Source organism: Macrobrachium rosenbergii, chromosome 59 (genome assembly GCF_040412425.1).
Source record: "Macrobrachium rosenbergii isolate ZJJX-2024 chromosome 59, ASM4041242v1, whole genome shotgun sequence".
Lineage (NCBI taxonomy): Eukaryota > Metazoa > Arthropoda > Malacostraca > Decapoda > Palaemonidae > Macrobrachium > Macrobrachium rosenbergii.
The window spans coordinates 6,751,816-6,768,281 of record NC_089799.1 but is presented as its reverse complement, the minus strand read 5'-3'; the positions used below and the strand labels follow the sequence as shown (position 1 = coordinate 6,768,281).

The 16,466-nt window shown below is 32.6% G+C and overlaps 1 protein-coding gene across 25 annotated transcripts in view; it reads right to left on the bottom strand.

Annotated features, from left to right (window-relative positions):
* Positions 1-975: 975 nt before the first annotated feature.
* Positions 976-16,466, bottom strand: part of Pfk (ATP-dependent 6-phosphofructokinase) — a 65,256-nt gene continuing 49,765 nt past the window's right edge. For 16 of the 25 annotated variants that reach the window (XM_067102328.1, XM_067102327.1, XM_067102330.1 and 13 more), the window contains 12 exons: positions 15,944-16,036; positions 15,288-15,440; positions 15,062-15,172; positions 14,100-14,114; positions 10,084-10,116; positions 6,755-6,901; positions 6,347-6,445; positions 5,988-6,200; positions 5,180-5,335; positions 4,131-4,299; positions 3,327-3,507; positions 976-2,127 (listed from right to left, as the gene is read on the bottom strand). In XM_067102328.1, coding sequence (XP_066958429.1) covers positions 1,959-2,127; positions 3,327-3,507; positions 4,131-4,299; positions 5,180-5,335; positions 5,988-6,200; positions 6,347-6,445; positions 6,755-6,901; positions 10,084-10,116; positions 14,100-14,114; positions 15,062-15,172; positions 15,288-15,440; positions 15,944-16,036 — 1,539 coding nt within the window. In that variant the 3' untranslated portion in view covers positions 976-1,958. The remainder of the gene's footprint in view (positions 2,128-3,326; positions 3,508-4,130; positions 4,300-5,179; positions 5,336-5,987; positions 6,201-6,346; positions 6,446-6,754; positions 6,902-10,083; positions 10,117-14,099; positions 14,115-15,061; positions 15,173-15,287; positions 15,441-15,943; positions 16,037-16,466) is intronic. The other 9 variants (XM_067102319.1, XM_067102312.1, XM_067102314.1 and 6 more) reach the window with 2 other exon arrangements.

Below are 16,466 nucleotides of genomic sequence, written 5' to 3'. Positions count from 1 at the left end.
TTTTGCTAAAGTGAATTAAGACCAGGGAAACAGAGTTTTTTGATGGAGTGATGCCCTTCTACACTAGAATATTTCTAGTTTAATTTTTGATACCTCACACATATTCTGATAGACTTAGTTTGATTTTTCAAGTAATAAATAAGTTTTTCTTAAGGGATCACTGTTACCTTAAGAGTACTCAGTCGTAATAATTAATGTTATGAGAGTTCAGGTATCTGGCAGAAGTGAGGTATATTTTTGAAATTTGAGATTAGTTGTGTAATAAAACCAGGTACTTGATACACATCGCGACAATATGAACAATCAGTTTGGTGGATGGTGGTTTGTTTAGTATTTCATTATATTACACATTAAAAAACTTTATAGTTCTATAAATATTGTTGAGCTAATATTTAAAGGGATGCTTTGTATTTGATTTTTAAATTTCTCAGGATTTTTTACTTGAAATAAATAATTGGTTGATTTAAAGGGTATAAGATACATGACAGTCATTTAGGCTTTTGCATTCATTTTTAAATGTCACTCTTTTTCTTGCTTATCTTTATTTCCAAGCATATAGTCAAAACATTCTTTAGCCAGTTTATCACAATGACAATTTTTACATTATCGGTCTTTTCTCTTGTCATTTATTCTTTCCTATAGTTACCATACACAGCATTATATTTTCACCATTTAATATAAAAAAAAATATAGAATCTTTATTGTAGGTAACAATTGATAATTCATTTTTTAAACTTTGTAATCACATCCTGAACTAAAGGAAAATTTGTAAGTATTCCAGACTCTGGCTTAATGCACTAACAAAAGATCAAATTAATAGCATAAAGGAAAGCTGTGATTGAGTGAATAGTGAGTGAGGCGTTACTACAGCCCTCGCAAGATCTAACCTACCTAAAGTACAATAATTCCTGCAACTTTGATGAGCCTACAGGCCACAGCAAATAAAAAGCATACACTGGAAAGAAAAACACAATATCTTGTTTGGAGCTTAATTTACTCTGACTTATCTGACAACACACTAAACTGGAAGTGGATCTCATAACAGTGATAAAACTCAGCAGACACTCTTCCCAGTTTTTCCACAGATCAGAAATTACCTCATTAGCTTGAGATTATGATAATTTACCCACATGAAGTTTTTAAGTTAAGACAAGTACAGCATTCCTCATTACTAAAAAGAATTTTTACCATTTTAAAAGTATTCTCTCTTAAGGATTTTAAAAACAAAGATGAAAAATATTCTATAACTGAAATGATTTAGGCCAGTTGTTAGAAGTTCACATCTAGTATAAAATGTGTTTTGATTAGGAAACTTTAAAAATGTACAAATATTTATGAAAAAATGACAAAGACAAAAAGTTGCTCTACGCTTAAAATTCAGCAGACTGTGTATAAAACCATATAAAAGAGAAAAATGAATGCACATAGAATCAGCTTACTTATCATACATAAATTAAGAATAAATCCCTGTATATGACTAGATCACAACACCTTTAAAACTGGATTGTCATCTCAAGTTATGGTGTAAATTTTGTTCCTTGAAAATAAAAATGGTAATTAAATGGCACAGTTTCCTACACTGACATGCTTAAAAATAGCTTTCCATAATAAAAACTTTTAAAAAACGATATATTCTGAAATATTTTACATGACACTGTAAATATCTGGCAGTCTTCAAGAAAAGTCTATACAGTATAAAAGAAATAACAATGCATAATAAAAACATACTACAATTATTTGCCAGAATAACTGCAACTTCCATATCTATATAAGCATTCTATTTACAAAGTTATTTATTTCCTGGTTACTATACAGTGCATTTCTAATTTCCTAGTTACCTTTAAATTTTACTGTAATACTTCACAGAACTGGTAGGAATATCATTGTGGGTATACATATCTCGGATATGACCACAGAAATCAGAAAAGCCAAGGGATACATAAAAACTAATCACTATCTTAATCTAGAGCTTCTTCAACCTCCTTGACGTTAATGCCCTCCTCTTGGTATGCAGCATCATGCTTTGCCAAGATACGAAGCAAGGGACGAAGCTTCAACCACCACTGGTTGACTGGGATGCGGTGTTCCCAGTCAGTTGAAAGCTTGAGTTCAGCCACAGGTTGGAATCTGATGAAGAAATTGTAAAAAAATCAACAAAAATGTCAGTGAATGGCTTTGCAGCCTGAAAATAGGATATATTTCTAGCATTCTATTGAAAATTTGGAAGTCTGGAAAAAGGAAATAACCTCAGCATTCTATATAAAATGGCCGTTGTTGCAATAGGAATGGACAGCACAACATTAGTTTGGGATGCATTACAAAGGTTAAAAAATGAATTATCAATTGTTACCTACAATAAAGATTCTATATTTTCCTATGTTAAATGGTAAAATTAGAAAGCTGTGTATGTGTGACGGTAACTGTAGGAAAGAATAAATTACGGTAACTGTAGGAAAGAATAAATTACAAGACACAAAAAGACAATTTAAACATTGTCATTGTGATAAAAGATAAACTGCCTAAAGAATGTTTTGACTATGTGCTTGGAAATAAAGATAAGCAAGAAAAAGAGTTACATAGAAGAATGAATAGAAAACCCTAAACGACTGTCATGTAACTTATGCCCTTTAAATCAACCAATTATTTCAAGTAAAACACAGTTATGGAAAAATTTAAAAAAAAAATAAAATACAGAGCAATCCTTTAAATATTAGCTGTAGAATAAGCAGCTTTAGAATATTAACTATAAATAATGTTATTTAATATGCAATGCAATGAAATACTATACAAACCATCATCCAACAAACTGACTGTTCATATATACAAATTAAATGAAAATCCTTAAGGTCAATATAAATACCTCAGTAGTGTTATAAATACCAGAAAATTGGCATTTAGAGTTGTAGAAGATTGAGAAGTAAGCAAGAATAGATCAAATGGATGAAAAGTAAAAGGCAGCAAGCCAAACAGCTGGGGTAGAAGGACGCTACATAAACTATAGTAGGCCATGCAAAACACATAGGATTTACAATGTTCTTCAATACAGTATTCTCATTTTGAAGAGCAAACTTACAACTGATTTCAGTATGAAGTATTATACAAGAGAACTTTGCTAGTAATTCCAATTAGCATTCAAACAATATCCCAAACAAGCAAAAAATGTAGAAATGAAGTGGACTTGAAAACAGTTTGTACCACCACAAACTTCCACTCTTGCCTAAGACTTTGTCCCCTAATCCATCAGGTTATGAGAGAACTACTGACACATAATTTCCCTATACTGTAATGGATATCACATAAAAATCAGATGAAATCAATTTACTTACACATATTGCCTCTTCTGTAAACCAAGAAGAACGGCTGTATTGGCTTCATCACAAAACACTGACCCATCACTTTGTCTGTGTTTTATCATCTGTTCAGTCATCCATGTGACAGCTTTTGCTGCAGTTTTTGTGCCCATGTTACGATCAAACACTGATGGAGAACCACCTTGCTGCATATGACCTGAAATACCAGAAATATAACTCTAAGAACTGTACTTTTAACACTGATGACCCACATTACAAAACTTTTCATCTTTCAAAGCTGTACAGCAAGCACTTGAAAATATGCAACTACAGAGACTGAAAATAAAGCCTAAAATTTGTGATAATGGGCAGATTGAAAGTATACCATAAATATAAGGACAATACAGTAATCCCTAGTGTGCACATTAAAGATTCCAAGTGAGAAATCAGATGGGATTAGAACTTTCATTAGTAGTAATGGATTGGAATGCATAATCCCTTTTAAAACTTTAAATTTAGGATTACTCTCTTGATAACTAGATTTCTTGCTTTTAACAATAATTATTTGTTATATGGGCTCCACTTTAATAGTGACTGTATAGTATAATCTTATATTTTTTTACTTTTGAAATGTACTATACATAATTCTTATTCAACAACTTTGAAGTGAATACAGAGTAGTTGTTACATGAATACATATACATATAAGAGCACATCCTTCTCGAGAAAAGGAAATTTCTAATCTGCTCAAACTAGGAGTGTGGAGCTGGTTAATCTCAGGATTCAGGTCATTTTAAAACTAACAACTGTAATATAGCTACTACTATCTAGACAGCTTACCTAAAACATTCTTTCTGCAGCTGAAAATGCCTTTGCCTTCTTCAGAGTATAACCTATAGATAAAGTCTGTTGTATAATTGTCATTTGCATTTTCATTCCTCAATACAAGGCCTCTTTGCACACCTTCGGCCATCTTGGCTGCCATGTGATAAACATCCAACTGCAATTCCTGTTAAAAGAAAAAATTTCCATTAAAAGAAAAATACGACTCCTGTAAAAAACACTACAAATATGATGAATATCATCAATGATTAATGCTCTAAGATATAATAACAATTAAAAGTCAGTAGTCGACTGAAAAAATTACACCATTTTCTGACTACCATTCAACACCTAACAGAGGAAAACAAGAGCATTAAAGATACATTTGGCGTTTATGCAAACGAGCATATCTTAAACTTTCTACTTAACAGAAATTAACATTCTCTCTGGTAAGATGTCAACATACCACTCATACTTTCCATGAACACTTTTTCCATATTATACAGAAAAGTAAAACCAAATTGATTATTCACATAAAACCTATTGCTGTACTTCTCATCAGCCCTAAGTTGCCATGAAACTGTATCAGACACTTTAGTCTCTCTTAAAAAAGACTTAGCCAGCAGCACTGAGCATGTATTTGGGAGACCCAGGGTCTAGGGCACACATTCAAGCTGTCTGATCCATGAGCTATGAGTTGTGTGGGTGGGGGGCAGGAATGGAATTGTACGTAAGTGGCATGAGTGAGAATTTAAAAAAAAAAATACTTATTCATATTTTCTTACAAACCTTTTAAACTTATGATTATATTCTTACAAACCTTTTACTTATGATTAGCCTGCTAAAAACCTTGGACTGACGGAGATACTGTATATCTGATACTTCTGACAGCTCTTTGGCAAAGAACATCACACCCATATCTCTAAGAAATGCAAGGACTGAAACCTAGGTCGATTCTGTCACACAAGAAAGAGTTAATTCTACATACAGAACCAATACAGTAAAAGATCTGTTGTGAAACAAGTAACCTCTTTCCATTAACATATAAAAATAATTTACTACTTTACCTGGATACCAAACTGTTCTTCAAAAATATAGGCTGCATCAGCACCACCAGCAAGACCAGCCAGAGTTGCCAAATAGCCACAGTAGCCACCCATGGTTTCAACTACAAACACACGTCTTTTGGTTCCCTGGGCTGACTGCCTGATCCTGTCACAAATCTGAAAATGATATTTCACATTACATTGACAAGAAACACTTTTGGAGACCATAAAGGTATGCTGTGGTTAGCTGTCAGCTAAGGGAGATTAGGGACATCTATGATAATTTGGAATTCTATCAGCAATATATCTTTCCCTGTTCATAAACGGTCATTTTTCGATAGTTCTGATATGTTATTTCCTAAAATTGTGCCTTTATAAGGGGGTTTAATGCTGACACAATTACAGTATTCCAAGTTTCTAACAGAAGATTTATGTAACTTCAACTACAAAGATTTCTATGAGTATTCAAATGAAAAGTAGTCCTGATGATATCATGATCAAGTTTTGAATTCAAATGAATGACCAACATAAATTTCACATTAGAAAATTCTGAGCTCATAACTTGCTCATTAAAACATTGCTCAAATTCTTTACAACATTGTAAAGTTGAACAAATCTACCATGGATGGAAGGTTCATAATTCTTATATATTAAGACATAATTATACAAATAAATACCTAAGCCTGTAATCCTCAATACCCTATAAGTATTTTGATGAAATTGTCATGTCTTTTTTATTTCATAATTCATTTCAAGAGAACTCTCAAACAAGAAAAAATATTGTAAACCTCTAAATGACAGTGTACACAATCTAAAATATATAACTAACCTCAGTGATTTCATTAAGAGCAGTGTCACAGCCCAAGCTGAAGTCACTACCAGGAACATTATTACTGATTGTGGCTGGAATAACAACCATGGGAACACAAAACTCTTTGTATTTTCCCCTTGCTTCATAAAGCTGCAGCAGAGCATGATAAGCCTCAAAACCACCAATGATGAGAAGAGAATGCATCTTGTATTCCCTTAAACGAGCAGCAACCTTCAAACAAATAAAAAGATGTGAACCATTTCTGTAAAACTACTGTTCTCTACAAACAAATGAATACTGTCAAGCATGAATATACAAAACATATTTTATGTAGAACATCTCAATACAAAGCTTTCAGTGTACGTAATCATATTAACCTGGTCAAGATACTTGTCAGGGAGGGTCCTCTTTGTACCAAGGAATGCACCACCCTGGCCTACCCATCCTGTAACTTCAGCCCACTTCATTTCCTGAACCTGGAAGAAAGAGGATGAGGTAATGGACAAATGAATGGAAAAGGCATTATATTTTTATATCATTATTTGGCAAAACTATTATCATCAAGCAGTTATGATTACAATTATATAACATTTTGCATTAAAAATACACAAACATATCAAATGGCATAAATGCTAAAGCTTGGTGTTAAATCAAATATGGCAAAAAAAAATGAACTCTACACATCAGTCATGATAAAAGGCTGAATGTATAAAGCATATGCTTAAAAGAGACAAAAACAGAGCCCCCATTATCAACTATTTCTCTCACTCCATTATCATACTTACATTTCCTTCAACAAGTCCATCAATACCATCGTGGATACCATAAACTGTATCACCTCTGTAAATGCAGTTACGCACGAATGACCGCACAGCGGCATTCATGCCACAAGCTGGAGCACCAATATGCATAATACCTAAGTTGAATCCACCCTGAAAGAATTTAACCGTGTTACTGTTCAAGAATATTGAGCACGTAAGGACAAAAACCTATTGGATTGAATTTTCAAATCAAGCACAAATAGATTACACTTCGTAAACAGAACAATGTCTGAGGGGAAAAGACACTGAGAGGAAAAGAGCAAAGGAATATGGATTTGCAAATAATTAAGAAAAAATTATCCTTGACATCGCAATTATGATGAATAAAAGACAAATGCAGCCTAAGAACCATTCTGACATGACAAAAATAACACAACAGTACAATTATAAGAAAAACAGAAGATTGTGAACATTTTGGCAATAAAAGAGCAATGATGTACATGAGTGAACTGGAGTAACATAAACAATGAAATAATTACAAAAACTGGACAGCAATGACATCAGATAAAGGAAAAGTAATATGTGTATGTTATGAATATTTTAAAGAGGTACAACTGATCCAGTTAATGGGCAATACGTACAGCACTTCACAGTTAAAGCTAACTCTGATGTGACGAAGCTTATAAAGAGTGAGAAATGTTGAAACATAACTAATGATGGAACTTTATGGTCCATGTTTATTTATGAAAATGCAAGAGGTTAATATCAATACTACAGTACACGATACTAATAATAACAAACAACTCATTTACTTGAAACAAGAAAATCCACTTGCCATTGTACTGGGTAGGGAGATGTCAAAACTAGTCCCTCTTTGTTATATTTTAAGAGCAAATCATTAACATAAAATCACAAATTTACTTACTAGTATTTGAATAAGAAAACAGCTGCTTACCAATGTACTGATTCAACACTTAATGTGCTTGCAAGAAGGACCTTCGAAGATATATCACTTAATACATTATTTTCATCTATATGGACATTTTAAAAAAACTATAATGGTGTTGAAAGCTGAACTGTTCAGGAAAGACAGATTTGAAATTAATACGATTCTAATGTCTATTGAAAGGAACTCCTCAGTGTATCTTCAACACTGTATCTCAGCTTTGTCTATATGACATTATCATGTTCCAGAAAGTTATTGTGATTGGATTATTCACATACTGTATTTTCTGACATATGCAGCACACAAGCATTACGAGGTGTGCTAAGAGCAGAGACTGAAGAAGAGGCAGTGGAAATGTTTAAATGGTGGAATAATGGAAAGGAGAGATGACTACAAATCAACATATGCAGAACAAGGTTCATGTGACACGGAAGGAAGCAAAGGAAAAGCACAATCAGGAAAGTGCCCATATGGTTGTAGTGGGAAAGGTGTGAGGATGAACTCTCTACTGCATAAGAAATGTATCAGATGATGACACACAAGGTTCTCAGGAATACATAAAATACAGAGACACATTTAATGGTAAAAATGCATTACAAGGAAAAATGGGAAAAAGAGAGCTGAGAATCATCTTGTGATAAGATGGGCAGGTCTCAAAGGAAGTATAGCATTTCTATTACCTTTGGGACACACTGGACAGTGAAAGCATTGTCAAGTAGCTGCAGTATGGATGAAATTGGGACACACTGGACAGTGCAAAAAGCAAAGACTTACAATGGGAGCACAGGGCCTGTAATGCTCTATGTAGCAGAAACATGGGCACTGATGAAAAAAATTCAGATTTTGAAAATGTATGTCCACAAGCTGCCAAGATTCATGGCTGGAGCATGATGTGGAGATAGTACTACAAATGAGGAATTGGACATAAAATGTGTTATCAAGAGGTTGAAAGAAAAAAAAGAAAAAAGGACTAAGGACTAAGTTCAAAGATATAGATGGCTGTACACATGATTAGAGAGGAAGAGGAATGGTGGGTCAGAAAAGGAGTAAATATGAAAGTAGAAGAATACTGACTTAAAAAATGCCCAAGAAATCATGAAGGAAATGGATAGGTGAGGACCTAGACCTGATGGCAGTTTAGGCAAAAACAGCACAGGATGGAAAATGGTGAAGAGAACTCATTCCATGTCTAACCTTGTAAAGAGAAAAGCTGATGTAAAAACATTTATGATGATGACAATGACACAAGGCATTCATACAAAAAGATACAAATTAAATCTGATGATCTATAATTGTTTTAAGGATCTTAACAATACCTCAATGGCACTTTCAGATATGCAATCTGAAATATTAGTCTTCCTGTATCAAAATGAAAATCTTAATAATGCTTGAAAGCTTTTAGAATATATAGTGACAAACATTCATCTGAATTGGAAACTGAGCTTGAAAATACACTACATAAATTTTACTCTATCAAAGACAATGAAAACCAGTTGCAACAAATTATGAAAATATTGAATCTGAAACTTTTTTTATGCAGACATCAATGTCTGAAACATTCTTCAATCACACTGTCAGAAGCAACATTTTACAGATTCTAAACAACAAATATTTGGGTTTTAACATCTAGAACTAAAATATTACTCTTAAAACTATCGAAACAAATCAATTCATGCTAATACTGTCTAAAAATTTAGGGCTTTTTTGAAATTTAAAGTAATGTTCAGCAGGTTGAAAAAAAGAAAAGGATATTCTTGTTGCACTTAACGTAAACCAAATTATGCATTGTACAGGATTTGAGTTTTATTATTATTATTATTATTATTATTATTATTATTATTATTATTATTATTATTATTATTATTCATACATTAGTTTTACCCAGACTAATGAGGTAAATTTTCAAACTGATAGGTCTGGTTTGAGAATTTTAAATACTGTACAAACAATTATTAATTATAGAGGATATTCATTTTGTACTTATTAAAAGATGAAAATCATTGTCCTGAGGTGACCTTTATAACAGAAAAAATACCTCTTCACCTTTAATTACTTTATGTATAGTATTTTTTTTTTTCAAAATAACAAGAAACATAACCCTATACATACTAGGACACAAAATACAATATCTACATATTGTTTATAAACACTGGAATGCTGAAGGAAAGCACTGAATATCACGTCTTAGATAATAAAATGTACATAATGCAAATATCCTATAACCTGATTGTAACTGAAAATATCTACTTCAATCTACTCATGCATTAGCCAACTAATAACTTTACAAGTTCAAATAACAGAATTGTATACTACAGCAGTGACTGGTATCAGAACATCAAACACAGGTAACCATAAATTTGTTATAACTCATATTCTTAAAAACCATATCCAATGCATTGCCACTTACCAAGACTTCGTCTCTGTCCCAAACAGTGTTTTGCTGGTGGAGGAAGGGTGCAGGGGAAAAAAATTTGTTTACTGAAACAGACCTTCAAGCATGCAAGTTTAAGTCCAACACCATAGGAGACAGAACATTTATCACTCGTACTGTATTTGCTGTCCAAGCTACAGCATAGCAAAGCACCTTCAATTAGAGAGACCAAAACCTCTAAAAATATGGCTTGTCTTAAATGCATATTAATGAGTGGGTTTTAATGTTCATATTTAGAAAGGAAACCAAATGCAAAAAATATTTTTGTGTTACTTTTGATTTTGGCACAAAATGTTAAGGAACACTCATGATCCTTTTAGTGATTAATGTATCAAGTTGTGAGCTCGATCAAAATTACCTTAAGTTAAAAAAGTAAAGTCAATCTAAAGGATGTAGTCAACTCCACATGTGGAAAAGACTCCATGCATGAAAATAATTTTGGAGCTTATGCTGTTTCCAAAGTTAACTCAAGGTTAGTGAACATTGAAAGGAGTGCTCACTATCTGCTGTGCTATGTGTGCAATTCATGCCTGCTAAATATATTTGGACTGAAAGCAATGAAAATTAAAAGAATATGAGTCTGATATGTAAAGAAAATGGGGAGAAATTGGCCCAAAATATCTAAAACTGTAGTAATTATGGAGTCTCTGAAAGGGAAAATTTCTGAAAATCAATCTGGTTTAACGATTAACACTGCACTGTACAGTGCTGCAATTCAACTTTATTCCACAAACGTCATTTCTAGTCACTTGTTCACATAAAGGAAGAAATTAACTTAAAACTTATTATCTATCCTGAATTTCTGGGACCCTTAAACTAATATGTTCAATACACCATCACAAACTAATTCCTTAAAATTAGAAATCGTTGTAAAATGGGAAGCCTAGGTCAGTCTCTTTTGCTCAAAATTACTAAACCACATAACCTAATTTCTATAATTACTTAACGGACTCAAAATTATACGTATTGAGAGTAGGAGTTCTTAACAGACTGTGATGAAGGTAAAAAAGGGATATACTTTAAAAAAAGAAATATTTGCAAAACCATTCCAATTTAAGAGATGTTACCAGCGATAAAATACTTTATGTAGGGAGAAAGTTCACTTTCAGCCTAAAATGACAAAAATAGCTCACTAACACATATGTAACTCCATATGTTTTCTTTTACTTTGCTTGAAACAATTTTTCTTAAAGGCATTCTCTAACACTTACAAGAATTAAGTATGATCTAGAGATTACAATAAAAAAGACTGAAATTATAATTTTGGCTTTAAACAGATTATTGGCCACTTTTATATATATAACTTCAAAATGTGAGTTTGATCTGCCTTAACTGGGATAAAACTGATCTATTAATGATGAAAGAACCAATTTCATAAAGTTTATGTACTTAGTTCTGGGCTCTTAATATGAGAAAAATCAAATTTTCCCTAATATAAATGATTCTGTTATTAAACAACTGACTAAGCTCTAAAACAGCGAGACCAACATTAACATCATATAAAAAGCAACGGTGTTAAAATACGACAAAACACTACACTCTAAAGTTTATGATCTAAGTGACGGACAATTATTACTGAAATCTAATTTCATACCTGTTTCCACATATTAACTCTATACAGAAAACATTTATGATCAGTCTCCTACAATTATTACTTATGACATGACATTCAAATAGGTTTTTATATCCTGATTTAAGTTAGTTCTAGAAGCAATAACTTCGACTACAGAAGCAAACTTTTCCTTTTTCTTTAACACGAAATGTTCAAGCAAGACAAGAGGGAACACTGGCCATCACAGAATAACAATAATTAAGACACTAAAAGGATCAAAACAAAGAAACTTCCCAGTCATATGGCCTGCTTTCAAGCAAAAGCACTGGGCAGATACAAATAACAAAGTACTAAAGGTATATGAGGGAACAAAGCAGAAAGCAAAGGAATATATGAAGGCAATAAAACAATACCACATGGATACCTCCTTAGTAAGATCTTCCTCTGAATCAGACTAAACAGGATAATAATAACAAAAACATTTTGATAAGATATGAGGAAAACCATCAGGCTGAGTTGTAAAAGTCAGTAATCATTTGTAATACTGTTGCCACAAGAAACATACTGTGACCAACTGTGCCCAAAATAGTCAAGAAAGTGACTGCTATGTTATTGATATTAAGACAAATGACAGTTCTTTAAGAAATGGACTCTATGGCAAAAGAAAAACTTGAGTTCAGAAGAAATGTCACAAAACATTTGCCAGTTATCATGCACTTAAGAACACCTAAAATCATGAAAATAACATCTGCTCTTGTAAGTCTCAAAACATATCAAGAAGTATTTGACAAATATCACGAATAAAAAAAGACACAAAACAGGAGACAATCTGAAAAGAAACTCCCACACTTGCACAAGTTCTAATATACCTGTAATCATTGATAATCTAATACGCCTACTCTAAGCAATAATTTCAATCTAAATCTTCTGTGATAAGGCAAATTTCCTGAATTCAAAATAAATCCAAATACAGCTGATGGAACCAATATTTAAGTCATAATAAGAAAACTGGCTCTACTGAATGCTTGACATATACTGTACAAATTAAATATACTCATTCAAAAACTGAGATGTGATGGAATACACAGATGGTAGTACTGGTCTTATCACTTGCAAGGATTATTTCTGTCATTAAAACAAGACAAGTTTCACATATTAGCAAAGATTACTCAATTATAGAGCTAATCACCACCTCGTAATTTTCTTGTGAAATGTCATACTTCATCAAGTGCAAACACAGAACTGAGAAAAAGTGTAAAGTTATATCTCTCAAGATTTAATTTTGATGAACATATAATAAAACCTACCTATTTAAAATAATCAAGATGCATTTACATTCAAGAAGACAGGCCTTTCAAGAATCAATAATGAACTGACAAATAAACACATGATAAATGAAGGTGACAATAAATAATGATTTTATTATACTGAGACTGTCAGTTTTTCTGTGCTGTCATTAGTAATTCCAAAAGTTTATAGTTTTCATAGAAGAAACAAAAATGTGATGACACATAGTTAACCAGCATTCCAACACCAGTTCCTGGGTGATTTTGGGTGGTTCTATTATAGCTATCCCTGAAATACTGTACACAAAAGCATTCACCTTGCTCAAGTCTGCTGGGCCTATAAATTTCAAGCGACTAGCTCAAAGGCTAAGGAGAATGTATTTGCAAAAACTGTCAATAAAGATGGAGAAAAACAATTATTAACTTGGAAAAATTAGCAGTTTGGCTTTTACCTCAAAGGCAATGATGAGTAAAATAGCTACAGGAGGAGTTACGATACAATCAAAAGGAATGTTTTTTCTTACAAGACTGGTTAGGTGAAATATTGGAAAATATTCTTACAAAAATATCAACCATATATAATATAGCATTTTAAAACATGTATGCTTTGCATATGGACAGGCCTTTCAAGAATCAAATAATAAACTGACAACTCCCACTTCAAGGAATCCATGTTTCATGTATGATTAAACATGGAGAAATGTCTTGCAGATTCCATGGGAGAAGCATAATATTTTTATATATGAAGGTTATGGTATGACAGTTTCCCCACTTGAGTTTATTTAGGTAATTACTGTCAAATTCATACACTGTCCTACAAGTATATGAATGCTTTATTTTATTACATGTTTAACTGAAAGTGTTTCTACAGCTTATCTAAATTACAGTCGGCAATAAAAGCTACCTGCAATGGTAATATACAGTACATATAAATGTGTAATCTGGCCAAAAAAAAAATGATAAATTTGCCATTATCAAGAAAGATTTATACATCTGCTATAATTATTCTACATCACTATAGCTATGACTGTAGGCTTAAGCACAAGTTAATGCTTAATGGTGACCCTAATGACAATCATCAGCCACATGAAAATGATAAATGAAAAAGTTACTTCAAAAATAATGAATACATAAAGCCAAATTTCAAACCTTACCCGAATGAGTCCTGTCTGGCATGAGGGATAAAAGAATAAAGCTTATTAGTTTTCATAATCGAGTCACTGAAATTCAATAAAATCACACCACAATTAATAATATATAAAGTACTCAAGGACATACATATGGTATCAGGCGAATATTAATATAAATATTATCAGGAACAAAGCAAATCACAGGTAAAAGGCTTTGTCATAACTTAACTTCAAACCACTTTCAAGAAGATATAAGTAAAGGCAATAATGATTTGGGGTAACTGATATTACAGCAATGTTAGGAAAAAGCAGAATATTACACTGATTGGTTCTACAGCACTTAATTTTAGCTTCATATTCCTGGATACGCCTTCCCTAGTTTAATCAAGGGAGTAAACTTTGAGGACATTATACTTTCTCCTGAATGACAGTACAAGTGGAGGGTGTTCAGAATGTATGGTAAAGAAGAAAGAAGAAAAGAAAGGAAGATTGATACTCATAGATACACACACACATATCACATGAGAGTGTGTGTGTGTGTGTGTGTGTGTGTGTGTGTGTGTGTGTGTGTGTGTGTGTCACTGACACAAAATTCAACAATTACACAAGATTATTTTAACCCATATAACTACCACAGTATGTACCTTACCGCCTCCCACTATTTTCCTACTTTAAGTTTTCCTATACACCATAAATGAGATAAGAAGCAAAAGTGATGTAAATTGCTGGTACATTTTTCTAAATAAGAGTGCTATATCCTGAGTATAATAAACTCCTATTTATTACAAGAATCCTAAAGATACAATAAAGGCTGACTGTATCTTTGTACTTATAATTTCTGGTATTAAGCAAATAATCAAAGCCATACTCACCTGAATACAGTTTATTTTGCAGAATGGCCTAAATCATTTCTTTCTTTGCTGTGTGCTTAAAACATTTCTTACTTAGAAGTCAACCAAACACAACTATACTTGACAACAAATTACCTGTCCTTCTACTGGCTTTGGTGGCTTCAATCTGGTCAGCATTTTGTAAGTTTCCAAGTTACGGGCAAAACTCCTTCCTCTCATCTGGACAGCCTGATCCCAGTTACGGTCCTGACATGAAAAAATTAAGCCATATCGGTAATTTCTTGAATTTTTACGATTGTTTCAAAGCTAATACAAAATATTTCACTGTAAAATAAAACAGTATGCTTAAAATGGTAATTACCTTCATAGCTTGAGCTACAGCTTGGGTCTTCAACACACAGCCCATTAAGGGCACTCTTACTGCTTGATTACCATCTAAGGATATAACGCATGGTTCGGTTTCTTGAGTAGCTTCCATAAGGGCCAACACAGATTCAGCACCCATGCGGCAACCCTAGAAAAAAAGACTGTTACTTAAAATCAAAAGCATCAAAACATATAGCAGCCACAGAACATTTCAAAATTTTTCTTCTTTAAACTGAATTAGCTATGCTTTTTCTCCAAGATATTCTGGTTTCATCTATTACTTCCAAATTCATTACCTATAAAGACTTCCATTTAATGATAAGATTTTACATCCCTGTCAACTTATGAACTTATATGTCAACTAACAATTCATTATAGAACTAAAACAAAACTATCGTCTGTGCCTGAATCTTGCTATTGTAAGAAGTAAGATAAAACATTACAGCCCAGAATATAAATGTGCATTTAACAAATGCACAGTTATAAAAGCAGAGAATTCAGATCCTCACTCTGTACATAAGACAAGAGCACATAAAAGAAAATAATCACAGAGCATGCAATTACGTAACATGAACTTAATAGTGTCAGTCCACAATCATTTACTTCACAACTCAAACTTTACATTACAAAAAAACGGGAAAAAGTCCTTACTAAGAGACGATCAAATGCAGATGGAGAACCACCACGCTGAACATGACCGAGTACGGTAATGCGTGTATCAAAGCCAAGCTGGTCGACAATAACCTGTAATAAAGAAAATTACAATACTGAAATCTGGTAAAATAATTCTCCTCATAAGATAATAAGAATGAACATACATTGTTTCCATTAAAATCTCGCTTTTTGTAATTTACCTACTGAACAAAGAGAGTAAACAGAAAGCACTATCATGGATACAAAGTGAGTTTGATTATCATCTTAAAATCATTTTACTTTGCTAAACAGATGGAAAATGACAAATTCAAGACAAGCTGACATAAAAAATAAAACAGTGTCATTCATATATCCCTTTACATCACAACACCTTATAGCTACAACTCTGATATACACATCATCTCTAGTACCTTAAAAGAGGTTTAACCATTTGTCAAGATCTAACTTAGTACTTTGGGAAGGTATTAGCATCTAAACTTTATCCTCACTCAGGTACATCATGTCTTGAGTTTTACAGGCA